The 27837-nt window shown below is 37.6% G+C and overlaps 2 protein-coding genes across 4 annotated transcripts; one reads left to right on the top strand and one right to left on the bottom strand.

Moving 5' to 3' along the window:
* Positions 1-578: 578 nt before the first annotated feature.
* Positions 579-3350, bottom strand: POLR2K (RNA polymerase II subunit K). Of its 3 annotated transcripts, none has more exons than XM_029923620.1 (4): positions 3245-3350; positions 2566-2633; positions 1625-1717; positions 579-783 (listed from the first exon to the last, which is right to left on the bottom strand). In XM_029923620.1, the coding sequence occupies exons 2-4, from the start codon at positions 2624-2626 to the stop codon at positions 761-763; spliced, it is 177 nt and encodes a 58-aa protein (XP_029779480.1). In that variant the 5' UTR covers positions 2627-2633; positions 3245-3350; the 3' UTR covers positions 579-760. The 3 variants fall into 3 exon arrangements, with proteins under 3 accessions (XP_029779480.1, XP_029779479.1, XP_029779481.1); XM_029923619.1 differs by having other exon boundaries at positions 3216-3323; XM_029923621.1 differs by lacking the exon at positions 3245-3350 and adding an exon at positions 3171-3195.
* On the top strand, positions 3337-20426 carry FBXO43 (F-box protein 43). Its single transcript, XM_029923306.1, has 8 exons — positions 3337-3479; positions 3777-3793; positions 5027-5142; positions 7467-7655; positions 11623-13091; positions 15577-15679; positions 19694-19897; positions 20001-20426. Exons 1-8 carry the CDS (start codon positions 3337-3339, stop codon positions 20247-20249), a joined length of 2490 nt encoding a protein of 829 aa, XP_029779166.1. The 3' UTR covers positions 20250-20426.
* The last annotated feature ends 7411 nt before the right edge of the window (positions 20427-27837 follow it).

The raw sequence follows: 27837 nt of genomic DNA, 5'->3' as shown, positions 1-27837 counted from the left end.
TTTTGCCTTACAGAAACAACCATTGAAGTTTCTTTCCCCTCACCCAAGATTTAATAAAGAATCAAGCATTTTATCAGAAGGCCTATACCAAGTAACAAATGAAAAATATAACTCAAAATGATGCATGCATTGTGACAGTAAGTACACTGGTATATTCAATACAAAATGATGTTGGAGGGCTTATAAATTTGATGTAAAACAGTAGCTTACAAGGAACTTACTTAATCAGACCTTCACAGGGTCCTAGTAAACTTCATTTTTAACAAGGCCTCTACAGGATTCTAGGCCTTAACTAAAGGTGTGGCTTAGGAAAGCATTTCTAACTTTCCCTATATGTCAGATTACACATACAATAAAAGTAAATTAGGGGTGCCCAGGTGACTCAAAAAGTTGAGCATCCAACTTGGGCTCAGCTCACCATCTCATGGTTCTTGAATTTAAGACCCACATCAGGCTCACTGCTGTCAGTGCAGATCCAAGAACCCCCTTCAGACACTCTGTCCCCCTCTCTTTGCCCCTCCCTGGCTTGTACTCTCTCAAAAATAAACACTTAAAAAAAAAGGAAATTATAAATAATGTAATTGAACAAAGAATTTTTCTTTATAGACACTATTAATAGATACCTAAATACAAGATGAATTTTAAAATGAAATCATGTGTATGTGGTTGTATTCATAAAGATAAATACACTCATCAAAAGCTATACAACATTAACAGCAAATCCAAGTTCAAATGAAGATAATCTTCCGAATTCCATGTTTCACCGAGCATCAAAAACCACCACTGTATGAAAGTAAGTTAAGGACAAAACACATATTTAAAGATTAACAAAATGAAAGATTAACACTTCCAAGGCACTTTTTCCTTGCAATAAGCTAGTTATGTGATCTAAAATGCAAAAAAGAGAGATTAAGTAAATAAACATTAAAAAGGGGGGGGTCCCCTAACTGGCTAAGCTGGAAGAGCATGTGACCCTTGATCTCAGAGTTGTGAGGTTCAAGCCTACACTTTGGGTGTAGAGATTACTTAAATAAATAAACTTTAATAAAATAAAATGCACAAAAGAATGGAACTATTTACTCTAACAACTGGAAAAGAACTACAAAAAAAGATTTCAATTTTCATTCGTCCCTTTCCATAATAAAAAAGACCAACGCACCAAAAAACACTAAAGCAATGTTAGCAAGATAACTTACTGGTTTAAAAAATAATGTATTATTACCATGTAACAATGTATTCTCAGTCTTGTGGCTCATTTGTAAGCCTCACTTTTTCCATTAGGTAGCGTTCATATACAGTATTTGTATTTCTCTTTATATAATTTAATTTTTCCATGAACTCAAACTCAAAAAATGAGTATAAGTAAAATAAGTTACATATTGAACCCTGAAAAATACTTATAAGATCCAAAATCTACTAGTATTTAGATATTTAGTATATGCATCTATACTCAATTAGTTTTCATTATGAAAATTAAAAAAATGATTATGAAAATCCTAATCATGCCTTCTGGGTAAGTAAACCAAGTTATTACCATTTTTACCAGAAATTAGTCTTTGACTAACAGCCCAAGCATTATTCTTCACTTCCACCTACTTCGTGTTTAGCAAAGTGAAAAGGATACATCTTTTAGTCCTTTTCTTGTACATTATTCTGTATCCACATTCTCTGCATCTGATTGGATCCCTGGATTTTATTTCATTTTCTGTGTGACATTCTAAAAGAGAAAGCATGTTTATTCAAGGTCTAAAGGGAAAATATTACAGACAAGTAAATTATCTTAACTATTATTTTTCACCCAAAGCACTAAAATGTACTCCATCTCAAAAGTACAGTGCTATGACCATGTTAAAAAGAAAACCACAGGTTCCCAAATGGCCTCCCTAGGTTGAGGCCCCAAATCAGTAAACCGAGACCCAACACCTAACCTAACTACAGTTTCAGCCCTGTAGAAATGCAACCTTTGTTAATATGGGAATTTCCTTGTCAGCACTAGGAAATTTATTGATTTTCCCTTCCTCTTAGAAGGGTGACCCTACCTTAAACAAGGGATTTTTTGCTAATAATTCCCTTTCTTCCACTCCTCTCTACCTTTAAAAACCTCTGCTTTTCTGTAACCCTTTGGAGTACCCATCTACTTCATAGCATGGATGCTGCCAGATTCATGAATCAATAAAGCCTATTACATCTTTAAAATGTACTCAGTTGAACTTCTGTTATTTAACAATCAACATATTAAGGAGGAAAGAAAAAAGTGGGCGCTTCACTTTTTCTTGGCAAGAAAATGAACTCTTAATGAGAGGAGTTCTTTAAGGGTTGCTAGTGTTCTGCCTTATAACTTTAGAGATGATTCGTTTAAGACTAAGTGTAATGTACCATTGAAACTACTGTATTGTAAATGACGGAAAATAATTGCATATGTTAAAAAAATAAATTGAATAAAAAAAATAAAAACTATAAAAAAATAGAGATGATGTGTTTATCAAAAAAAAAAGACTAAGTGTAATGTAATTATTTCAAAACTGAAGTAAAATACTCCCATTTTATGTAGAGAAGTGCTCATACCTCCGCAGATATATATCATTGGCTGCTGCTTTGGGGGTTGAACGTCCTTCTGGGTATCCATTGATGGTCTGAAATCAAATCACAGGCTCAAATATTGAATATCTCAAAGGGGCTCCTGCAAATCCAACCCTACCTGATTTTTTTTCTCAGGGAAATCTAAAAAACGTCCCAATTCCTAACCTGTACTGTACTTTTTCAAACTCTATGGGTAGAGCTTAAGGACGAAACATCAACACGATGTACTGCGCACTTACCCCCAAACCGGACACGATAACATTTTACACGTTATTTCATTATAGTCTTTACAACAATCCTGGGAGGTATTGCGCTTACTTTTTAGATGAAGAAACCCAGCCTTGCAGAAATTAATTCGCGCAGGATTATTCAGCTAAGAGGCAAGGGCACTGAGATATGACTGCAGAGCTCGCGTTCCCGCTTAATAAACGCCCTATTTTTCCAAACCTTAGCGGAAGGCAGAAAATTATATCCCTCAATAGGGGAACATGCGAGCAGAGTAACTCCCAAAAGCCAAACTAAACGGAATGAAACCAAAGTACTAACAACACCCACTCAATCTCCAGCTTCTCCCAATTTCCATACCGGACCTTTTTAACCTTGAGGGTCTTTCCAGTTTCTGTCCAAATACCCACCTCCAAACCCCAACCAGCCTACTTCCTACCCGACTAACGCGCAGAGAGCACAGTCGCCGCTCGAAACAGATTACGGCTCGCCGCTGTGCCTAAACCAACTTCCGGCGCTGACATATGATGCATGGAGTCTCCGCCCTTTCCGCCGCAGGCGTGGCCTAGAACCCGGATTGGACGCCGGCGGCAGACCTTGAATTTTTGTCTGTCTCTGCGGCGTTCTCGTTTCTCACCGGTTTATATCGTTCTTAAGGAAAGCAAAGCATTTCAGTAGTTCCTCAAATCGGTGGAAGTCTGTTTTTCTGACTAAGGAAGTCAGTAGAAAGTAACACTTTTCCAGGAGGGCTGAGGGTTAAGAGAGAAACCCCTCCAAGTGGCCCTGGAATCCTAGGTAAACCGTTACTCAGAGGTACTTACCGTTGGGCAACGACTCCATCACTGGTTTTCACGTAGAAAAGCACTTTTCAAGTTACGTATTTCCAATTGATTGATACCTGTGCTGGGCTGGTGGAGCAGCTGCCCCCTATCGTTCGCATAATTTCGTTTTTTGCTTTTCGAAACTTTCAGAGGCTTCTGTCCTGAAGGTGGGTATGAGGGCAGCTACATTAATTCTACCTAAAACTAAGGGATATTGGTAGCACTAACTATTTACTGACCTTCCTTCTATCGCATGTATCCCTCCCTAGACGAAACAAAAGGATCTGCTCAGTGATATTTTGAGCGATCAAAATATCAGTAGGATTAATATCAATTTGGTTCACAACATTTACAGTCATTTGCTTCTTTCACAGCAGGCTTTTTATATCAGGAGGAGGAAGAAGGAAGTGAAGTAACTAAGATTTAGAAAATAAGTTGTTAATAACGATTATACTTCAGCAGAGAAACAGGTTTTTATCCCCCCTACATGCACTATGTCTTTGATTTCTTTTTTCCTTTTTTTTTTTTCTTTTTGCCTTTGGTTTGTTATTAAGCACAATATACTGCTTTCCAGTCTTCTATCCAGCAACTTTAGAATTTTCAGCTTCCCCTTTCACTTTGAGAAGGAGTTCAACTGGTTACACCTCTACAGACCAGCTTGGAAGATTTAACTTCATATTCCCAGTTTTCCTGGCTGCCAGTTTTTTAATCTCCAGGAAAGCAATGGTTTTTCCTGCTTCTCCCTTCACAGACAGGCTGACCTATAGCATAAATATTTTACCATTAGCTCTCTTACAAAATACCTTTCCTCTCAACCAGAGAGAAGAAGGTAATGCAATACAACAGTCAAAATATGCTTTAGTACAAGAATTAAATAAAACTATTGTTATCATAAAAGAAAGATAATGGAGTGATCCAGAAAGTGTAACAAATCATTGCAAACTTTCTGGAATTCTGACTTTCCAGTTGAGGCATCAAGATGATTCTGTGCACATAGTACAGTCTATGGAGATCAGAATGGATCAACACATGTAGAACACAAATGGGTCTTGGGACCCTATGGAAGGGTTGATTAATTACAAGTGGTATCAAGGAGATCCAGAATTTCAACAAGAGTCCATGTATATGCTAGTTCTCTAGCCAACACCTTCTTTCTAATTAGCAGGAACCAATAGTTTTAGGATCACTATGGAGCATGGTCCGTGGAAGCTATTATCATTGGTAACAGCTAACTTTTCTTGAGCACTTACTATGTGCCAGATATCACTGCACTGCGTTCTCCTAATGAGGCTGGATGTCTTATCTCGGATATGAGTGCTTTTAACTCCTTATCATATGGTTATGGAGATGCAAGTGGCTGAATCTCTGTTCTTCATTTTCTTTGATCTTACTCTTTTAAGGATACCTGCATAACTTGAATGTCATGGTGATTGGGAAAGTCTTTCATTATGTTTTGCTGGATAGTCCCAAAAAGAACTATCAGATCTTGTGGGAAATGGTTGGGTATAGTACTGAAGTCAGTAATGGGATGACATTCATTCCAGAAAGGGAAACAAAAAAGCCAAAGACTGTGGTGGATAAAGAATAGGAAAATATAGCTCAGTGACTGATATTTGGAGTATATGAGCAAAGTCAGGACAAGCTACATGTAACTAGGTTCCTTTTAGCCCTTTTGGTGGTCAGGGTGGGGGATAAAAATTATTCTTTGAATGATAGAAGGGAGTTATACTTTTCTGTTATTCAGTCATAATAAAATATCTGAAAAAGACTAGGGAAAGAGAAAAGGGCAACATTTAAATGGTGTTTGGGAGTGTGCGAAAATTTTAAAACCATAGGCAAAATTCCCTGCCCTCTTTACATTATAGTGGGAGTGGGGGGCAGACATTAAACAAGATAAGTAAATAATATGGCATTTTAGAAAACAAGAAACATGGAGAAAATTCAGTAGAGAAGGAGGATTGCAAATGTTGTTGGGGAAAGGCAAAGTGGCTGTCAGAGATTTGTTTGAAGAGCTAGAGAGAGCACTACTCACTCTACCTGGGTGGGTGGGGGCGGCGTCAGAGAGGTGGTATCTCAAAGCGTATGTAATTCACCAATTCCTTATCTTAAGTCCTACAGGTATCTCAAACTTAACCTCATAGTAGGATTACTTTAATGTTTATTTTTGAGAGAGAGAGAGAGAGAGAGAGAGAGAGAGAGATTTTAAAGCACGCTCAAGGCTCTGAGATGTCAGCACAAAGCCCAACACAGGGCTCATACCCATGAACCTGGAGATCATGACCTGAGCTGAAGTTGGATGCTTAACTGACTGAGCCACCCAGGTGCCCCAACCTCATACTAAATTCATCTTATTTTCTTCCAAACCTGTTCTCTGTGCTCCCACCTACCCCCACCCCCACCCCTGCCCCATGCTGCTGATTCTGCTAACTGAATTAGCAGGTTCTTCTCCTGCCCCACTGGCTTCCGGAGTAATGCAATATTTTCCTAAGTGGTCTCCTAGCAAGCGCCTTCACCTCTTTTCCTTCTGTTCTCCATTCTGCCAACGAAGTGATCTAAAATGCTCTGCATGGCCTAGAGGATAAACTTCAGACTCTTAAATGCATCCAAAATTCTCCATGACTTGGCTTCCTCCCCTCAATAATTTTCTTTGGTCTTTCCTCAAATAAATCTTAGTTTCTAGCTATAATAATTTGCAGTTTGCCCAACAACTTCAATTTTCCTGCTCTTGTACATTTTGTTTTGAGATTGAAATCACCTGTTGTCTGACTTTTAAGTTGCCACTTGTCCTTCAGAATCCAGCCCAATGTCATGATCTTTATAAAGTTACTTCCACCCCCTCTTCTTCCTTAGGGTTAGTTGGTCCTCTTTCCTCAGTACTACTATTGTTCCTCTCTTACAGCACTTGTGAGCCCCAGAAGGCCAGTAACTGTGCTGTACTCGTCTTTGTTTTCCCAGTACCTAGCCCAGTGATTACATAGAGCAGAGCTTAATAAGTATTAGTGAGTTTGATTTTGGATATGTTCCATTTTGGATGACTAAAGGGCATCCAGATAGAGAAATGTGCAGCTGGAGGTGGTGGTAGCTGCTATTACTGGCTTAAAAGTAATGGGTGAAGCTCTGTATGAGAATTATGTAAGCACAAAATGGTAAAGCAAAAAAATAAAATAAAATAAATTCTGAGGTAGGATGCCTCATGTACGAAAAAGACCGAGGGTAAAAAGAGCCAGAAAAAGGAGACTAGTAGAAAGTTGCAAAGAGCAGAAGGATGGAGCCTGGCATAGAATAGGTGCCCAATGAGTAATATCAAACATCCCGTCTAGCATAATCAAGAATAATCCCTTATAGAGATACTGTAAAGTAGTACCTTTCCAACGTTATCCTGTGTATATCTATATCCTGTATATATCTACACTTTTAAAAGGCGTCATTAGGTTTGAAACCTGTTTTTTATATAATTTTTAAAATTGAGTTTAATTATAAAATTATACATTTTATAATTTTCCTGATTATCTCAGAAACGTTTTCAAGCAAATACTTTTTTTTTTTCACCTACATTATTTTTTAACGGCATCCCACTGCAGGACCGTTTAGTAGCCTTGATACATAATGCTTCCCTAAGTGAAAATGGGAGGAGGCAGAGCCTATGAAGTTAGAAAGTCCGCGGCGCTTTGGGTGGGGGTGGAAGGGTGGGAAACGGGAGGACGAGATCCCTTGGGGAGGCCGGGGCCGGGGGCCTGCGGATCGCGGTGCGGCCGGTGGGGGCGCCGCGGAGCCGGAGGAAGGGGCGGGGCGGGGCGGCGGCGCTTAGCGGTTACTCAGGGCGGGCAGTTCAAACCGTAGGAGGGAATCTCGGCGGCCCCACGCGAACGTGGCGTGGAGGTTGCCATAGCCGGGCATCCCTGGGGGCGAGGCGGCGGCTCCTGCCTGACGCGCCCAGCGGCGGCTGCTCGTCTCCCCTCCCGCCTGGCCCCGCAGTCCGGACGGTGCGGGCGCGCCTCGGCGTCCAGGTGGGCGGGAGTGGGGGCCCAGGTGTGTGCCTGCTAGCGGGTCTCTGGGCGTCCCCCGGCCCGGCGCCCACTTTGCTTCTTAGGTGCTAGGACTAGAGAGGCGCCCCGAGGCCGACCTCTTGCCCGCTAGCTCCCTCCAGGTGACGCCCACCCACCCTCCGCCTCTCGGTGGCGTCTGGGCCTTGAGTCGTGGCGGCAGAACCGAGGCGACCCCCGGCCAAGGCCAGCCTGGCTTTGGGAAGGTCAGGGAGGGGCGAGCGGGGCCAAAAGACGCCCTGGTGAGACCGTTAACCACCCAGCCGCAGATAGCACCTTGGGGGAGTAATGACAGCGCTGTGGCTTACACTGCATTTCCAGAAACCCGAATTTGGGAAGATTCCTCAGTTCCGAAACTAGCTGGAGAAAACAAGGATATTGAAATCCCTATTATCTGTAAAGCTGAAGGGAATTCGAAGTGACTTAGGCCTTTTCGTATGTTAGAATTAATCCCTGCAGCATGTACTTTATGTACCTTTCCTATTTGGGCAGTCATGTGCTGCTGTACGTTGTTAAAACTAAAATTTTCTCTTTAAGTGGTATTACTTTGGCATGAATTTTAAAGGCAGAGTGAAAGATTTACTTGTTTGGAAGCCCTCATAACTGACATCTAAGAGCTCAAGATTTACTGATGGTAAGATTTTCCGATTTAACAAAAGAAAAATTGTGTTTTATATAGTTAAGTAGTAAGTATATCATTTTCTAATTTAACAAGTGTTTTAAAAAATTGAATTATAATTGACATACAATATTAGTTTCAGGTGAACAACACAGTGATTCTATGGTTTTCTATATTACAAAATGATCACCTTGATAAGTCTAGTTATTATCTGTCACTATACAAAGTTACTACAGTATTATTCCCTGTATTCCCTATGGTGTATATTACATTCCCATGACTTATATTGTAACTAGAAGTTTGTACCTCTTAATCCCCTTCACGTATTTCGACCACTCCCCACCCTCATCGCCTCTGGCAACCACAAGTTTGTTCTTTGTGTCTGAGTCTGTTTCTGTTTTGTTAATTTGTTTTGTTTCTTAGATTCCACATATAAGTGAAATCATATGGTATTTGTTTTTGTCTGACTTATTTCACTTAACATAATACCCTACGAGTCCATCCATGTTGTCACAAATGCCAAGATTTTATGGCAGAGCAATATTTTATTGCATATATGTACCAAATTTTTACCAATTCATCTATCGATGGATACTTAGGTTGCTTCCATAGCTTGTCTGTCGTAAATAATACAGCAATTAATATAGGGGCACATATATCTTTTCATATTAGTGTTTTCATTTTCTTTGGATAAATACCCAGAAGCAGAATTACTAGATCATATGATAGTTCTATTTTTAATTTTTGAGGAACTTCCATACTGTTTTCCATAGTGGCTAAACTAGTTTGCATTCCAACCAACAGTGCATGAAGGTTCCTTTTCTCCCCATCATTGCTAATTTTTTCTTTCTTGAAAGCACTATAGAGATAAATGTTCTCAACATTCAGGAGCCTGGTTTTAAAAAAGGAGTAACAAGGAGGGGTGCCTCTGTGGCTCATTCGGTTAAGCAGCTGAATCTTGATTTTGGCTCAGGTAATGGTCTCATTATCTCATGGATTGTGAGATCGAGCCCCACATTGGACTCTGTGCTGACAGCACAGAATCCACTTGGGATTCTCTCCTCCTCTCACTGCCCCTCCCCTGCTTGCTCACTTTCTCTCTCTGTCTCAAAATAAATAAATTTTAAAAATGTTTAAAAAATGAGTATTAAGGAGGTTTGTTTGATTAATCAGTGAACTGTTGAATTGGTAAAATTAAATAAGTCAATGGGAATTTCATAATTCTGTATGAGTCTTTTTATAAACTTTATTTTTTTAATTTATTTATTTTTGATACAGAGAGAGACAGAGCATGAGCGGGGAGGGGCAGAGAGAGAAGGAGACACAGAATCTGCAGCAGGCTCCAGGCTCTGAGCTGTCAGCACAGAGCCTGACACGGGGCTTGAACCCACGAACGTGAGATCTGACCTGAGCCGAAGTCGGAGGCTTAACCGACTGCAGGCGCCCCTGTATGAGTCTTTTTAAAAGGCTTAAAAACTAAGTTTCGAACAATCAAGTTTGGTTTCAGACCAACATCTTGAGATAGTGGAAAGAAGAGCATGATGACAGCAGAGAAAAGCACATTGGAGGCAACTTTGAATGTGTAGATAAACAGAAGAAATTAGAATTTTTTTAATATATATTTATATCAAGTGGCCTGTGGTGGGTAGGGGGAGAGGATACCCGTGCCCCATTTTGTTTCTGACAATTTGCCTTGGTTTCCCAAACTCTAGCACTGTGAGACACCTAGTGGTGGCATAGAATAGTTACATTTGCTCCTTTTAGACGGATTTCGGGACCTGATTTTAGCTTACTTAATAGAATGATTCTCAGGGGGAAATATTTGTGGGTGGAGGTGTAATTTGGAAGTTCATTATATGTCATTAGCTTAATGTTTTGATAAAAATTGTTTGAAAATATAATACAAAGTATAGAAAGCAAAGTTTGATGGTCTTGATAGCAGTCATTCTCATGATCTGAGTGGATCTAAATTAGAGAAGAACAGGTATCAGATTTACCAAAATTGAATATAGTTTTAAAAGGTTGAAAAACACTTAGAGGCTTTGACCAGTAATAATCTTCCAATGATCATTTTACCATAAAGAAACTGTTTTGTGGGTAGAGGAGCGATTTGTTGTTGTTATTTTTAAAAACTCATTCACTTATATACTTAACTGGTGTAACCAAGGCATAAATATATTCCTTCCTCATTATAGTCAACTATAATTTTTCTTCCTACGATCTTTCAATAGAGAAAAACCATGCATTTGGTCTGACAGTTTTCTCAGTGTCCTTTGAATAATCTGGAAAAATACCAGAAAGTATGATGATTTTTTTCCCTTAGTGCCCTCTGAGTTAAGATTTGAGTTTCTAAAAAGAAAGAATGTGCTCATACTGTTTAAAAAGGTTAAGGAGTAAAGTATTTTTCAGGTGTCATTTCTTACAAATATAATTACTGAGTAACTTATTAAGTAATTATAAAGTAATTTACTTGAATTCTGTACTTGCAGTTTCAAGAATATTATAAAGGGTGGGTTTCCCATAAATAGTTGTCTGTTACCGGTGAAATCAAGCCTGCGTGTGGACGCTATGTCTCAAAATATTTAGAAAATGACACATGAGTAAACATAACATGCCAGGTTTGTAATGACCCTATGTCTATGTGGTGCTGGTTCATTTTAGTCAGCTCAGGAAGAATGTATTAGTATTTTATCAATAAGCCAAAGAGTCTTTGCAAAGTTATAAGTTGGGAAATTCAGACCTTGAGAGTGGTCATGGGGACTGGATTTCTGCAGCAGGCCTATGTTACAAGTAGGAGTAACATTATCCTGGAGTTGCTTGGCCAAATTGCAGCTAAATCTAGTGGCAGCACTCGTTTGACACCTTTCCAGAGACATGTTTAAAAATTAGCATATACTTTAAGCGGCTTTATTTATAACCCAGAACTTGGAAGGGAAATATCCAACTGACGAGTTATAGTCCACGACAAATAAGCTACAATAGTAAATCTACAATTATGTACATTAATGCTGTTAAAATCATAAGGTTATCTAAAAATGATGCTTGTTAGATTTTTTTTCTCAAGTGCAGTCCAAGAAAACATTTCTGCTTGATGCTTCGACCAAGCTTATCAAACAATCTGTGAATATGTATAGCCTGAAAAGTTTTGCTTTTTAGGATGTTAAAAGTTGGTTTAAGTAAGATACACATAAATCTATATTAGATTTGTTTTTTAAAGTAACTTTTTTTTATTGCCATAACATTTTCTATGATTATAGTCCTAATAAATGTATTCTGGTGGAAGCTGCCAGACTACTCATTTCAAGGGAAGAATAAAATTTGTTTTCCTTTGTAGAAACAGCTTTTGAAGATGTCAGAGAGACATTTAGGTCAGACTTGTATTGGAGCAGAAAGTGAGGTGGGCTCTCCTGTCAATTTCAAGTATTCCCGCTTCAGAGATTTTTGTTCCACATCTTCCTTTCAAGATAGTGGCTACAATGAGTTGTTACAACCTTGCAACGTTGAGAATTCAGATGAAGAATTGTTTGGAAAGAAAGACAAAGGCCCACCATTAATCCATGAACATCCTGAAACTTCAAGTCTGGGCTTGACTCCTGCTTTAGAATCTCCAACTCAGAAAAAGAGAGGTGCCTTTTCTAGGAAGGAAAAGGAGAAAAACTCTGAACTTTGTGAAACTCCTAAAGTCAGTGGGAAAAAAATTTTACTGCGCAGAAGGTTGGACATATCTTTCTCTCTTCTAACGGAGGACTTGGAATCACAAAATAGTTCTCTAGAAGGTAGTATGAACCAAGTTCTCAACTTAGAAAAAAATATTCCAAGCTGTGTTTCAGGTCTTCCATGGCAAAACAGTTTTAGTCCTTTAGTTACTAGTACTTTGAAAACAGAAGAAGCAACTTCTAGCAGTCAAAAATTGAGACTTAATTTTTCTCAACAGAAGACTTCCACAGTTGATGGTTCCAAAGATGACTGTAGCCTGTTTGAAGTGGAATGCATATCTCCGATTCAGGGCAATAGTTTACAAGACTCTATCACATATGACCTTAGTGATAGCAGTCTGTTTGTTAATGACGAGAATACATATCCCAGACCTCTGGGTTCCTCCGTTAGTGGAACAACTTGTGGGACAGATGAGGACATATGTGTGACTCCAATAAGTAATCTTGTAGCAAACATTAAATTTAATGCAAGCCAAAGGCTCTCTCCATTAGCTAAAGTGAGGGGCAATATTTCAACACCTGAAGACAGTGGTTTTAACTCACTATGCTTGGAAAAATCAGAAGATTCCCTCTCTGACCAGGAAGGTTCTTTTCAAGAACTTCAGAAACATAAGGGAACTGTCAGAGTGGGGAGCACCATAAAAAAGTCAAGGCGCCTTAGAAGGCTGAGAAGATTGTCCACCCTTGAGGAGCAAGGCTCTCAATCTGAGACAGAAGGGGAAAAGCAGACTGACCACTCTGCCTCCAAAGCAATACCAGCGGCTGCTTTAGACACCTCAGAGAGTCAGCTGAGCAGCGACTCTAAGATTTTAAGCTTTAAGAATTTATCAAAGACCCCCGCCTTGCAGTTAGTACATGAGCTCTTCATGAGAAACAAAAGAAAAAGATTCCAGCAGAATGGTGCCCATGAATTCTTAGAAGAAAGGGATGGGGGGCGAATAGCCTTACTACAGAGTGTGCTTACAGGACTGATTGGCAAGAAAATGGGTATAGAAACACTGGACATCTTAACAGAATTAAAATACAGAAATTTAAAGCATATTCTTGCTATGGTTTTAGATTGCTTGACAGCAGAAAGCCTAGTCAGGTAAGAAGTAATTTTTTTTTCTGAAATAAAACTTCCTTCTTACCACCTTTTTTTTTTAAATTGGAAAGCTTTTCTAGGAGTTGAGCAGTTGTCCTGTTTTTTTATTTGTTTTATTATCTCTGTCTTTGGTTGTCTTACACTTTATCAAAGGTGGTTTAGTGAACTTCCCTAAAGCACCTATATTACTAGAACTTAGTAATATAGGTTCCTTCTGCTTAAAATCCTGTTTTAGATGCATCAATATAGTCTTCCGGATAAAGTTCATGGCACTGTTATTTGGGAAGAGAGTTTCTGAAAGTTATACTTTAAATTTTCAAGACTGGCAAGCTTTAGTCCATGAAAGTTATTTGATGACTTAATAGTCCACATCCTGTTGTTATATTGCAAATTGGATTAACGTTATGACACTTGGTCAGAAATATTGTAAAGTGTCATGGTGATTAAGAAAGGGCAACATACAAAGGATACCATTTAGTTACTTCATCTGAGTTCTAGAATCCAGAATGACGGTTAGCTTTCACTTTAGGGCTTACTTTTTCCGGAGACCAAGGGAATATGGATTAGTTCATTTTCATTGCCAACAGCGCCATGGAAGGTAATTACTTTTGAAAATTTCAAGGAATTAGAAACAAGAATTTGTGCTAACAGAAATTTCAGTATATTAAATGCTGCTACATAATTAAAGAGACACACATTTAGGAGCATTAAGGGTGGGAACCAGGGTTACAATGACTAAAGAGAGACTGTGTTCATACTGGTAATTTTGGGGAGTTGCAGGACTATCAGAAGATAAGACCCTTGAGAATGCCATGGCAAGAAGGAGGGAACCTTGTGGAACAGGACTTCTGCAAGTGGTTGGTTGGGGGAAAACGTGCTGGAGAGTCTGTAAATTTGTTTTTCCATGGGGATATGTCAAAAGTTTGGTTTGTAGAATCCTTGCTGTTTTTATGGCCACTACTTATATTTGAACCCTTCACCTTTCCTCCCCAAATTAATTGTAGGCTATTGTCAAAAATTATAGAATTTCATAGATGGAAGCCTAGTCATTAAATACCTAGTCTAATCACATATTTTGCAGATGAGAAAACTGAGTTCCAGAGAAGGTAAGTGACCTGCCAGCAGTCATTTAAGGACATAGGAATATATCTAGGTCTATAATTGAGCCCTTGGATTTTTAATCCAATAGTGACCCACAAACTTGCATTAAGGCTTAAGGCTTTCTAAATAGACTTGACCAGGAATGTACTTGGTGTAACCCAAGTAGAATAATGAACAGATTAGTGCACCTGTATTATTTGCTTTAAAAAAAATGTTCAAATGGGATAAGTTGTTTAAAAAAAATCAAAGGAATGGCTGAAATATAGGAATTTTATTTTTATATGCAGGAATATTTGGAGATAGACCAGTTAAATATTGAATGATACTTTTGGGTACTCATTTGTGGGAGCAGTTGATATTCAGTCTCATTTTAATGATTACCTTTCTCCCCAGCCCTTTAGAGTATTTGTACTGTAGAATGCATGTATAATGTTAGCAGTGTGTATTCTTGGTAATGTGAGAGATTACAGTCAGTTGAAATGACTGTGGCAAATACCCAATTAGATAGTTTATTTCTTCTCCATGAATAGGTATCTTTCTGCTTTATCCTCTCCATCAGTCTGATATAAGACCCATGTGTTGGCTTGGGGAGAGAGACATGGCAACTGAAGTGGCCGTGGCAGCTGGGAAGAATAGCAACTAACAACACAAGTATCACCTACATAACAACAAGGGACTTTTTTTTTTTTTTTAACTGTCTGGTCTTACATCCTTTGAGCGATATAAGTTAGAGTAGTAAAAAAGAGCAGAGTGACACCTGAAAGATTATTGTTCTTTAATAATTAGTATAGCCAAAGTTATTGATGAGTAGTCAGTCACTGGATATAAATTGTGGGTTTTTTCCTTTAGCTGCTTCATTCTCATAAACTTTGGTTTAGAAAACAGGAGCTTTGTAGTGCTACCCATCATAATAATTGTCATTTGGCATCTAGTACTTCTAATGAATTATTGATGGTTCTTAAGTTTGTTGGACTTGCTAAGTACATTAATAGGAGAAACAGATAAAAACCTTTTGCACTGTGAAGATGATAATTTTCTGTATGTTGTGTTCTGATTTTTTAATTTTTATGTCACATTTGAAGTTAAATCCTCTTAATGTCTCCCAGTGGGGTCATGTTGGTTTTATATGAAATTATGTTTTTCCCTTAACCATTTATAAGATAATTTATCAATATAATGCTAGCATATATTTAATATTTTAATAAGAATTCTTTCATATGGTGAAACAATATGAAACAACAATGTAGATCAAGTCATAATATTAATGTAAATTTTTAGGTTTAAATTTATTGTCCAAAATCTTTGTTTTTCTTATTAATTACCATTGGCAAAAAAATGTTAATTTTGTGGAATATATATGATATAAAGACTGACTTTTTTGTTATAGTGTTTGGAAAGTAAGCAGAAATTGGCGTGAAATTATTGTTCAAGATAAGAACGCAAATCGGAGGAGGAAATTTTATATCTCACAACTGAAAACAGATTCTGAGGTAATGTATAGAATACCTGTCTCAAATGGATTTGTAAAAATAATAACCTCATATTGCTGGACAACCTAAGTTGGTTTTCCTGCTATCCTTTAACCTTTTCCATTTACTAAACATTCACTCATGAATGTTTTACTTTTCCCCAACTCCATTTTCTTCCAGTCCATAAGTGGAGTAGATAACTTACCATCTAGAGCATCGGCGTGGGGTTATGTTGTTTGGGTGTGTGTGCAGTGTTTGAATACTGATGGAATGCAGGTCCTATTCATACTTAGATATCCTTATAGCATTTTCTCTCCAGCCTTTCAAGTGGCTGTTATGTGCCAATTCCTCAGATTACAATTGTGAACCTTTCTGAAATGGTCACTGCTCTCTTGGAGCTCATGCCCTGTAGATTTTTCAAGTAAACAGGTGATTACAATAAGGGTGTGTTAGGGGAAGGCCAGAGTTAGTTCTATTGAAACATTTATTTATTTAATGTTTATTTATTTTTGAGAGAAAAAAAGCACAAGCAGGGGAGGGGCAGAGAGTGGGAGACACAGGAGCTGAAGCAGGCTCCAGGTTCTGAGTTGGCAGCACAGAGCCCGACGTGGGGCTCAAACCTTTGAACCATGAGATCATGATGTGAACCGAAGTCAGACCCCCAACCGACAGAGCCACCCAGGAGCCCCTCTATTTGGAACATTTAAAAGGAGTATTTGCTGCTTGAGAGTCAACAGAAGGCTTTTCAGCTGAGACCTGCAGGACGAATGAGCGGTTAGCCAGGTGAAGACAGGGAAGAGCATTGCAGCAGTTTAGCCTCCAGGAGGGCACGGAGGTGAGTGAGCGTGGCAGTAGGACTGGTAAAGCATCATCAGCTTGTATTTTCTTGAAGATTTGAGGACTGGGTTTGAAGGTACAGGAAAAGTCCTGCAGAAGCTGACTAATTTTTCCTATGGATACTACGTAATAGGCATCGAGTGACTCTGGAACCCATATGTATTATATATGCAACTTTTAAACTTTCCCTAGCCGTCAAAACCAAAAGAAACTCTGCGAGTTCATGCTCTTATTCTTGTTCTAGTAAAAAGCATTTAGTAACATATTATTTTGTTATATAACAACATAAATTTCTAATTTGACAAAATACAATAATTGAGATGAAGCATGGTGTAAACAGATATTAACGCCTAGACACAGATTGGTGGGTTTTTCATTGCAATGAAATATTAAAGACTGAGCTAACTTAAGCATTGACTTTCTATTTGACTTTGAAGAAAACTTTTACTTTCTTGCCTGTGATGTTGCCTTACAACTTATTCACAGCTCCTGGCTACTTACTGCTGCAGCTTCTGATCCTGGGAGCTTATAATAGCGGAAGTATTAATTGCCCTCTTATCTTACTAGAGTACTGCTCTGTATGCTGAGATCTACTTAAAAAAACAATTTCTAAGCAAACACCTAGTAATATTAACCTGTTAGTTCCACTTACGTTGCACATCCTACAGGGAAAGGAACCTGCTTGTGTTTGGCAACACTTCAGCTAATTCTAGATAAAATACTCTGTCTTCATATCCTGGCTACTGCTTTTCTTTTCCAACTTTGTTTCTTAAAGGACGATACTTTTTTTTTTCCTTCCTTGAACTTTTTTCTTATTTTTGTTTCAAAGTAAAACAAGTGCATGGTGTAAAAAGTCCAATCCGACTGTGAGGCTTATGACACAACACATTCTCCTGCCTATCCCTCCTCACCCTGGATTCTCACTCCAAGTCACTCACCTTTATCTCTTCAGTTGTTCCTCCTGAGATTTACCTCCACGTTTCTAAATAGCACACCTTTCCCGCTATTTCTTGGCTTTTTTTGTTTAGAGTGTTTGTTCTCTAACTTCTCACCATTGCTACCGCCACCTACCCACCCACCCGTCTCTCTGAACTCCATTCTCCTGTCTCACCAATGTAACCACACCATCATGTGGGAGATCAGAATTAGGTGCTGAGGTTATGAATAATGTTGAGGTTGTTATGAGTTATTGACAGTTGTAACATGCAGTGCACTATGATTACACCTTTTTTCCATAATATTTTTTTCCAGAGTTAATAATTGCCCAGTTTCTTTCTTTTGTTTTGCTTAGTGTTTCTCTATACAGAACCCTGATTCATCTCCTATTATCCACCAGAACTGGAAATCTCCTCTGTGTAAGTCCAAACAAATCAGGTATTCTTCCTGTTCCTTCTTTTCCCTAGAAACATTCTTCCTGGTGCACTTGGCACTCCTATTTGATATGGACTGGCTGCTTTCCACTTGAACTATTTTAATGTGTGCCCTTAACCCAAACAGAAACCTTGTAAAACCAACTTGCTTAGTGATTTTCCTCATACTTGTATAATATCTCTGAAAGCCCCTTATGTGTGAAAATTAGAAGCACACACCAGCTATGTGTAATAAGATCACAATTTTATCTCTTTGCTTTGCAGTCATGAGAATGAGCATAAGAATTGGGATTCCACACCGTTTCCATCGCATTTCTTAGTTTACTGTATTCTTCACTGTTCTTTTATAATCATGGAAATGAACAACCACATGGTGACTTCACTCTCACATTTAAATATTTTCTGGTAACATAATGTGACTATATCTGAAAAATGTTGGCATTCACAAACATATGCCTTTGTTTATTGCTTTGCCTCCTTTTGTTCAGAGATGGCAGCCCACATTTTTAACTGAGAACAGGGGTTACACTGTTTTATTCACTTGGTACCTCTAGGAGTTCTATAAATATTTGTTAAATAAAGGAATGTTTAATCTGTGGCTAAAATGTGTTTCAACAACATATCTCTATGCATTGTTTTAAGTATATGCACAATCATTGAGTTTACCAACTGCATCAAAATTTGTCAAAATTTTGGTGTGTTCAGGTGTTGTGTGCTTGTGGCCTAAGCTGCAAAGTATTTATACAAATGTACTATAAATAGATGGCTCGAGTCCATGAAAAAGCTCATTTGTATTCATTCTAATTTCAGAAAATGAATATTTATCCTTCACACTTATGCATATGTTGTTAAACTTAATCATGGAATTTCTCATGATCAGCTAACCTTATTTCCTATACTTATCCTACTATAATTTCTCATATTTTCACTCTCCTCATTGTTAGGAACCAATTGTGACAAAGGGAGATAATTAAAGGAGAAGAAATACAATTTTAGTTAGACACATGAGGAACTTGACATTTTATTTTGATAATTGGTTAAGAATGCCAGTTCCTTTAAAAAAACACACACACAACTATTTTTTTGTTCATTATCAACCTTACCCAAATAGAAGGCTTATTGAAAATATTTCTTGGCTGAATATTTAAGTAATATGGAAATCCAGTTCAGATAAGAGATACCTTTTTTTCCTCCTTGTTTCAAATGTAAGTGTAAAAATGACTCCAGTCTTTACATGTAAAAACTAGCGAAACCAATTGGATTTCATGGTCTAACCAGGCCCGTTATTTTTCTGACATGTGGCTAAGGTAAGAAACCTTCAAAGAATTCCATGATTTCCCATAGCAAACTTTAAAAAGATTCACCTCTTCTTAAACCTTGGCTTAAAACAAGGGTTGGCAAACTCCAGTCTGTGGGCCACATCCTGTCCGTCACTTCTTTTAGCCTTGCTCTTTCATTTACATATCTCTACAGCTGCTTCTGCTAAAATGGCAGTCGAGTAGCTGTGACTATCTGGCCTGCAAAACGTAAAATATATACCATCTGGCCCTTTTTAGGAAAAGTTTGCCAACCCATGCCTTAAACAGAAAAATGACCAATCCTGCAAACTTAAAGCTAACATTTATTGTTTTAATTTTGTTCATTTATATTTCTTAGACGTTTAAATGTTAGATGAGAGAAAAAATGTTTCTAAAAAGGAAAGTTTAGGGAGAAAATTCTAGTGGAATTTAGTGTGAAACCACTTTCAACATTTAAAACCATGTGCGTCAGGAAACTGTTCCGGAACTTTTGATATTACAGTATTGACCCCTCTTATCTTTTACCGCAGGGGGCTATCTTAAATGTTGAAGATGCTGCCACTCGGCTCCATCTTCTAAATCGATCAGCTTTAAGATCGGTACAAGCTCAGGCCAGGATACCAGGTTTTCAGAAAGAACAAGTTTCAACATTTTCTCCTTGGGGAGAAGTGTTGACACCGATAGCAAGCTCTTCTGTGACTCACTTAAGTAGTAAACAGGAGGAATATGTTAAGGTGAGTATTTATCATAAATTACTAGAAATAAATACTCAGAGTTTGAAATGAAGTGATTCTCTTTATGAAACTGGAAGACTTACTGTGTGTGCTTTCACTGCAGGTTGCCAAAACACTTTTTAGTGATGAAGCATTAAAACCTTGCCCAAGGTGCCAATCCCCGGCTAAGTACCAGCCATATAAGAAAAGGGGACTGTGTAGCCGCATAGCCTGTGGTTTTGACTTCTGTGTGTTATGTTTGTGTGCTTACCATGGGTCTGAAGAGTGTAGCAGAGGAGCAGCAAAGCCAAGAAATAGAAAAGATGCTCTTCCAGGAAGTGCCCGGAGTAAGCGGAATTTAAAACGCCTTTAAAGAGACTTTAACTATGAAAGAAGCATTCCCTTGAAACAACGTTTTGTCTGACTTAAAATTATGAATATTTTGATAGTATGCAAATTTTCCCATTAATGACAGATGATGATTTAGTTCCTCTTTTGTATATATCATAATCCATGTCTGTTTTCTTTAAAGTATTTTACTGTGTCATATTTACCCATTTTAATAACTTTTTAAATAAAGAATTTTTAATGTTATCATATATATGTATTTAATTGTTTCATGTAACCTTTAAAAATTGTGCATTTCATCACTATGTGTTGAAATGTCCTTTGATCACTTTTTAAAAATAGTTTTCCAAATATTACAAATTTTGAACTTGAAACAGATGGTCTTATAGATTTGGAAAATGAGTATTTGAAATGATATATAAATAAAATGTTTTCAGAAGTTCTATTGAATTTACTCAATAATTTCAGTCTTCCAATTTAGTGTTATATTTGAGCAGACTTCTGGTTAGATAAAATTTACTTCATATTGACTGCTGAGAAGACACAAAAAGTAAATTATTAGACATAAGTGGTTATTCACAATGAGAATCTTAGTAAAGTCACACATTTCACATAAGTGCTTTTTGAAATTCCAGAGCTGTAAGGATGCCTAGGTGGCTCAATTGGTTAAGTGTCCAACTCTTGACTTTGACTTAGATCATGATCTCATGGTTCCAGGTGTGAGTTTGAGCCCCCCATAGGGTCCTGCACTTGACAGCATGGAGCCTGCTTGGGATTCTGTCTCCCTCTGTCTCTGTCCCTCCCCTGCTTCTGTCTCCCTCTCTCTCTGTCCCTCCCCTGCTTGCTCTCTCTCTCTCTCTCTCAAAATAAATAAAAATTAAAAAAAACTTTAAAATTCCAGAACTATAATCATAGATTCCATTTGTTTAATCTAACCTGGGTATCAGTATTGTGACAAATTTGGACTAGTTGGAAAATATTATTTTTTAAAAATAATAAAATTTACTACATTGTTTATAATACACCTCTTTCCAAAAACGGTTTGAGGTGGGATGTTCCATTTGTAGAATAGCAGCAAGAACGAGGTAAGTTCTATAGTTGAACAAATTACTAAAACCAGGGGAAATTTTAAAGATAGCTTCATAATGTCTTTGTCTTTAGGTAGCTGATTTGTTTATATGTCTGTGTACACACTCTACACAGAGATTTAATTGTAGCACGTCCACATTATTTTAATAAGATGATATTAAAGTGTGAATTAGATAGGGATATATTTGTAAAATTTGTTTAACTCACTAAAAATTTTAACTTCTAAATATTACATTTTGTCTGTAACCTTTGTAATTCCACAAAGAATATTTAGAGGCTAAATATAAATATATGTAAGTTATCAGTTGTCTTTAATAAGTTATACAGTTATATCGCATTTTCTGATTGATTTGAATCAAGTTTAGTTTTCAGTGTCTATATAATTTCCTGAAATATCTTCCACATCAGGATAATATACTTATTAACATCACTTAATTAATCTCCATCATTGTTTCTTTGTGTTTAGGAAACTTATTCCCAGTCTTGATTCTCTTAATAAAAGACAACTCTTTGATTAATCTGTTTGTCTTTGACCTCTCTTTCTATGGCTGGGATCAAATCAAATCTTCTGTCATATGTACATTTTTTGCTATTTTACCCTCTGGATTTCTGCCTAGCTTAAATCCCATTCAAGAAATCACTCCCCACCCCACCCCCGCTTTTTTTTTTCCAGAAGTGACTTCTTAAGCCTTAAAAAACACAGATCTAGTTTTATGATATGTTTTTAAAAGCTGAAATGAAAGATTTTCTATTCTATATAATTTAAAAAGTTTATTTCCCAATTTTATGGGTTTTTATTATTTTATTACAGAATATTGAAAAAGGAAGAATAAGAATTTCTTTTGCCTCTTTCTACTTGAAATCGTCAGCAGCACAACGTAAGAATCTGGAATCCCAGTTCCTCTCCGTTAGGAAGCATTGGTAGTGATCTCATGTGTTGTAATACCACTGCCCTTTCCATGTGATCACCTTTGTGGCCTTGTGGGCTGCCCAGTCTGTTAGAGCATAATATTTTATCTCACTCTGTTTTTGAAAACAAAGATTTTACCACATTTAATTTTAGAAGTCAATCTATGTGTATTGTACAACAGGTACCACAGGTACTGTTAACAATAGAGTTTCAGATTTTTTATATCTCTGGTTTTAATTGGGATGTGAGTATCATGGTCAAGTAGTTATGAGAAAAGTAGTGTAAGGACTTAATGCCACATATTTTAATGATTTTATAATAACAATTATGAAGGGAAAAGGTCAGAGTAGGAATTCAAAAGAAAAGCTTTTTATTGGTAGGTTTTATATTTGTGATGAGGTTAAGAGGCAGGTTAAGTGGAAGAAACTCATGTAGTATTCCTGAATAGCTTTACTAAACAAAGGCTCTAGCTATCCAGAGAATAATCACCATCACCTTAATGATTGTAAATTATTATGTATCACAGTAACTGATTGGAGCAGTTACCCTACGGCATCTCCCATAGCATTCTGTACTTCCTCTGTCCTGGTACTTAGATTATTCAAATTGTTTAATTTTCTTTCTGCATCAGATTATACGCTCTGTGAAGACCTGGACTATATGATACTTGATTTAAAAACTATTACAGCCCTAGCACCTTGCCTAGTGCCTGGCAAGTAGAAGGTCCTCTATAAATATTTATTGAATGAGTAGAGTTTTTTTTAGTGCCACTAGTAACTTTTATCAAGTAAATCATTACAACTCTATCCTAATCTGGTAATTTCTTAATATTTGATCTTAGCAATTAATGCTTCATTACACAAAAAAATTACATGATTTAAGTGGCTTAAAAAATGTAATCACATGGAAAGAGCCTAAATGTCTATCACCTGATGAATGGATCAAGAAGATGTGGTATATATATACAATGGAGTATTACATGACAATGAGAAAGAATGAAATCTGGCCATTTGTATCAAAGTGGATGGACCTCGAGGGTGTCATGCCAAGTGAAATAAGTCAGGCAGAGAAGGACAGATATTGTATGTTTGCACTCATAGGTCTAACAGGAAAACAGGAGAAACCTGAGGACCAGGGGGAGGGGAAGAGGGAAAGAGAGTTGGGGAGAGAGAGGGATGCAAAACTTGAGAGACTATTGAATACTGAAAACAAACTGAGGGTTGAAGGGGGAGGGGGAGGGGGGGCTCTTGTGGGGAAGAGCACTGGGTGTTGTATGGAAACCAATTTGACAATAAACGATTTAAAATAAATAAAAGACATAAAAATTTTTAATGTAATCAGTGAATTTGTTTGATTTACTCATTTTTTTTTAGCTACTTTTCTAACAGTTAGTTACAATGTAATTGGAGTGCTAAGTTAGGAGTCAAAAAGCCTGAGTGGATATCCTGAATACTTACTAGCTGTGCCCTTATGCAAGTTACTTATTGATTTTGACCCCATTTCTTCCATCTATAAATGAGAGAAATTAAAATAGGTGGTGTACTATGAAATCATTGTTGAAACTCTTTTAAGTGTTGTACTAATTTGTGTAGCTACACATTTGGCTAAATATGAATGGAATAAAAATACCATTTGTGAGGATAGAATATATGATCTTGATATCATCAGCATTATTCTGAGTGAAACTATAAAGTCAACCTCTAACTTGCTTGTAAAAGATGTCTGCTTGGGGAAAAAAATTCAATCCTAAATTGAGCCTTTACTACACACAGGCACTGTTCTAAATCCCCTACAGGTGTTAATTCATTTATTCCTCACAGTGACTCTATAAGGCAGTTATTAACTTATGTTTTTATATATATCAGGTAAACCAAGAATTAGGTTAAATAATCTAAGATCACACAGGCAACAAGTGGGGAGCTAAGATTCCACCAGAGGGAGTCTGCTACTTGTACATGACAAAACTCTGCAGGATCCTGGTGATAAATTCAATACGCATATTAGTACTGTGTCTTAAGTGGAAGATTGTTTTGCCATTAAAGAAAAATCTAGTGGTGCCTCAGTGGCTCAGTTGGTTAAGTGCCCAACTCCTGGTTTCGGCTCAGGTCATGATCTCATGGTTCATGAGTTCAAGCCACATGTCGGGCTCTGCTTTGGCAGCGCTGAACCTGCTTGGGATTTTTTCTCTCCCTCTCTCTCTCTTCCCCTCCCTGACTTGTGCTGTCTCTGTCTATCTAAAAGTAAATAAACTTTAAAAAAAGAGAAAAGTCTATTGACGTATTGGGAAAAAATTCTAATTCAAAAGCAATTCTACTTGAATGAAGTAGTTCCTTAGCTTGGTAGTTCCTTACAACTTTATAATTTGGAAAACTAAATGAACCACATAAATATCCTGTTGTCTGAGAACACAGTTCCAGAGAAAGGCGACTGCTCCAGTCTAAGGCCTCTGTAATCGAAAGACACAGGCATGAAAATATTAACACATTCCTGTTATTAGTATATTCTTACACATTTTGATTATTGAGTGAAAGTAATAAGTAAAATTTCACCAAATGGTTACTGATAGGTCTATTCTGTGTTCCCCAAAAGATTTCAAAGCAAAACAAATGATTAAATTTGGCACTTTAGTTTTGGGGGGTTTTTTTGGGTTTTTTTGTTTTTTTTTTTTTTTGCTTAATAAGGACATAAGGGAAAAAGTGAGTTAAATTTGGGGAAAACCAACAAATATTTTACCTTCTACTGATTTAGGATAAGAGACTATCTTTTCCCACAACGGTCTGCCCCCTTGACAGCCTTGTTAGCCAATGGACAGGAATATTATTTTCCTTTTTGACTTCTACTTGTTTCCAGGAAAGAGAGGACTTTATTTCTCATCCCCTAGTTTGGAAAACAAATGGTCGGAAACTTGTGGTAAGTAATATAAGGAGAAACAATATTTTAAGAGTTATCATTCTGTACTAGCATTTCTTTGGGCATAAGTATGGATGTAAAAAATTATTTGGGATATTTAAATACTTAATAAAGTCATATGGATTTGTTAGCAATAATTTAAGGGCAGAAGCGCTATTGAGAAAACAGTTTTGGTACTTACCGAGCCCTGTACAAAGCTAGGTTTTCCATTACTTTTTCTTAATTTATGATTCACAAAGCAAAATGATCATAAATTTAGGACAAAAATTTACCAAACATTTTTAACATCTGATCTCTTATGTTTCTTGTTTGAATTAAGTTATTTATATGGCCTTATTTCAAGTTACTTTTTGATGTTTATTTTTGAGAGACAAAGAGTGTGTGCACACAGGGGAGGGGGGGAGAGAGAGAGAGAGAGAGAGAGAGAGAGAGAGAGAGGGAGAGAGAGAGAATCCCAAGCAGGCTCTGCTCCTTCAGCGTTCAGCCCTTCGCAGGCTCCAACCCACACACAGATCATAACCTGAGCTGAAATCAAGAGCTGGACGATTAACCAACTGAGCCACCCAGGCGCGCCTATATGGTCTTATTTTAAATTGTGTCTCTTTTTTAAAAAATTTTTAATTTATTTTTGAGAGACAGTGTGAGCAGGGGAGGGTCAGAGAGAGGGAGACACAGAATCCGAAGAAGGCTCCAGGCTCTGAGCTGTCAGCACAGAGCCCGACGCGGGGCTGGAACCCACGAACCGTGAGATTATGACCTGAGCCGAAGCCAGATGCTTAACCGACTGAGCCACCCAGGCGCCCCTAAATTGTGTCTCTTAAAAATAATGTAACCTAAAATGAAAGTACTTTGAATGTCTTAAAAGATGGAAATAACCCATTACTGTTTCTATGTGGAAGGTAAATTATTTCAAAGCTCACAGTAAACATTCCACAAGGGGGCACCAAAGACTCACTTATGGTGATTTTGGGCCTCCTTCAAAAAAGTTCATTTCACTTTTATGTATTTCACGTTGATGTACTGTGACATTGCCAGATAGGGGAAATGTTCCTTGACTTAACTTTAAAAATGCATGTATAATAAATTTAGGTAACAGTTATTACTCAGAGTTGCTAATTAAGACATTTTAGCTGGATTGCAAGAGTGCATTGTTTTGTGGGATGACTTAGGACACCTTGTCGGTGGCTGGGTCTGTGCCTTGGTCATCTGCATTTGCTTGCCTATTGGCTCTGCCCTCCTGGCTCTCTCATCACGGGCAGTGGAGCCAGAGGAATGGAAGGAGCAGTAGAGCCATGGAGGGGAGGCCTGGTTTGAACAGTGGTGGTGTGCTACAATTATTTCCCTCTGGTATTCTCATTTCTGCAGGAAGGTGGTGCTTGCTTGGTTCAGGTCCTAATTACAGCTTGCCTAGATTCTGAAAATGCTTCCTAACAGGTCTCTTTACTTTTACTCCCTCCTCATCTTAAGTCTGTCCTAAATAGCCATTGCCAGGTAATTTGTACTGAAATGTGGCTCCAATTATGTTGATTCCTATTAAAAATGTAGACAAAGTCAGGATCTCCTAATGGTCCTAACTTTCTAGCAATCTCTCTCGCCATTCCACTCTACACTTTGTTCTAGCCAAACTAGACTCCTATGGTTTCTTAAATCTCCCCTCTGCCTTTTCCCACTTCCTCTCTCTCTTGCTATACTAAATCCCATCAAATCCAGCTAATCCCAAGTTTCTTTCTATGAATCATTTTCAATGATCTCTCCAATAAGATGAAATTTTTACCTTCTTTGAATCTAGTGTTTATTTATACTTTTGTTGTAGTGTTTCTGGCATATCTTATTTATATTAAATTCTTGTAGTTTTCTACCATTAGCAAGTTCCTTAAGAGCATAACTGTTTTACTCATCTCTCCACCTACTTTAACAGAAAGTCTTGTGCATGATCGATAATGCAGCAAAAATTAATTGTTGTATTAATAATGATTGTCACATGATATGATAAGGAGCCATATGATAATCATATGTGTGTATTTAAGGGTAGAGGATATTGGCCTATAGAGGTGAAATATGCATCATTTTATTTTTATTTTTTAATGTTTTTATTTATTTTTGAGAGAGCACAAGTGGAGGAGGAGCAGGGAGAGAGGGAGACACAGAATCCGAAGCAGGCTCCAGGCTCTGAGCTGTCAGCACAGAGCTGGATGCTGGGCTTAAACTCATGAACTGCAAGATCATGACCTGAGCTGAAACTGGACACTTAACTGACTGAGCCACCCAGGCACCCCATCATCATTTTAGAATAAAGTGGCATAAAACTACACATGCAGAAAGTAAGAAACATGATGTTCAAATTTTTATGTGCTAGGGCAGCCAAGATATTTTTGTGTTGGTATCAAAAGAGGGAAATATATTGGGGTGCCTGGGTGGCTCAGTAGGTTAAGAATCTGACTTCAGCTCAGGTCATGATCTCCTGGTCATGAGTTCACGCCCCGCATCGGGCTCTGTGCTAACACCTCAGAGCCTGGAGCCTGCTTCAGATTCTGTGTCTCCCTCTCTCTCTGCCCCTCCCCTGCTCACACTCAGTCTCTCTCAAAAATAAACAAACATTTAAACATGTTTTCAAAAAGAAGGAAACATAGTCAAGACATTGTTCTAATATTAAAATAAAGGAAAAGTAACTTTCCCTTTTTTCCAGCTTACTTGAGATATTATT

This window comes from Suricata suricatta, chromosome 15 (genome assembly GCF_006229205.1).
Source record: "Suricata suricatta isolate VVHF042 chromosome 15, meerkat_22Aug2017_6uvM2_HiC, whole genome shotgun sequence".
In the NCBI taxonomy this organism is placed as follows: domain Eukaryota; kingdom Metazoa; phylum Chordata; class Mammalia; order Carnivora; family Herpestidae; genus Suricata; species Suricata suricatta.
The sequence above is the reverse complement of the archived record's forward strand: the minus strand, read 5'-3'. Positions and strand labels throughout refer to the sequence as shown.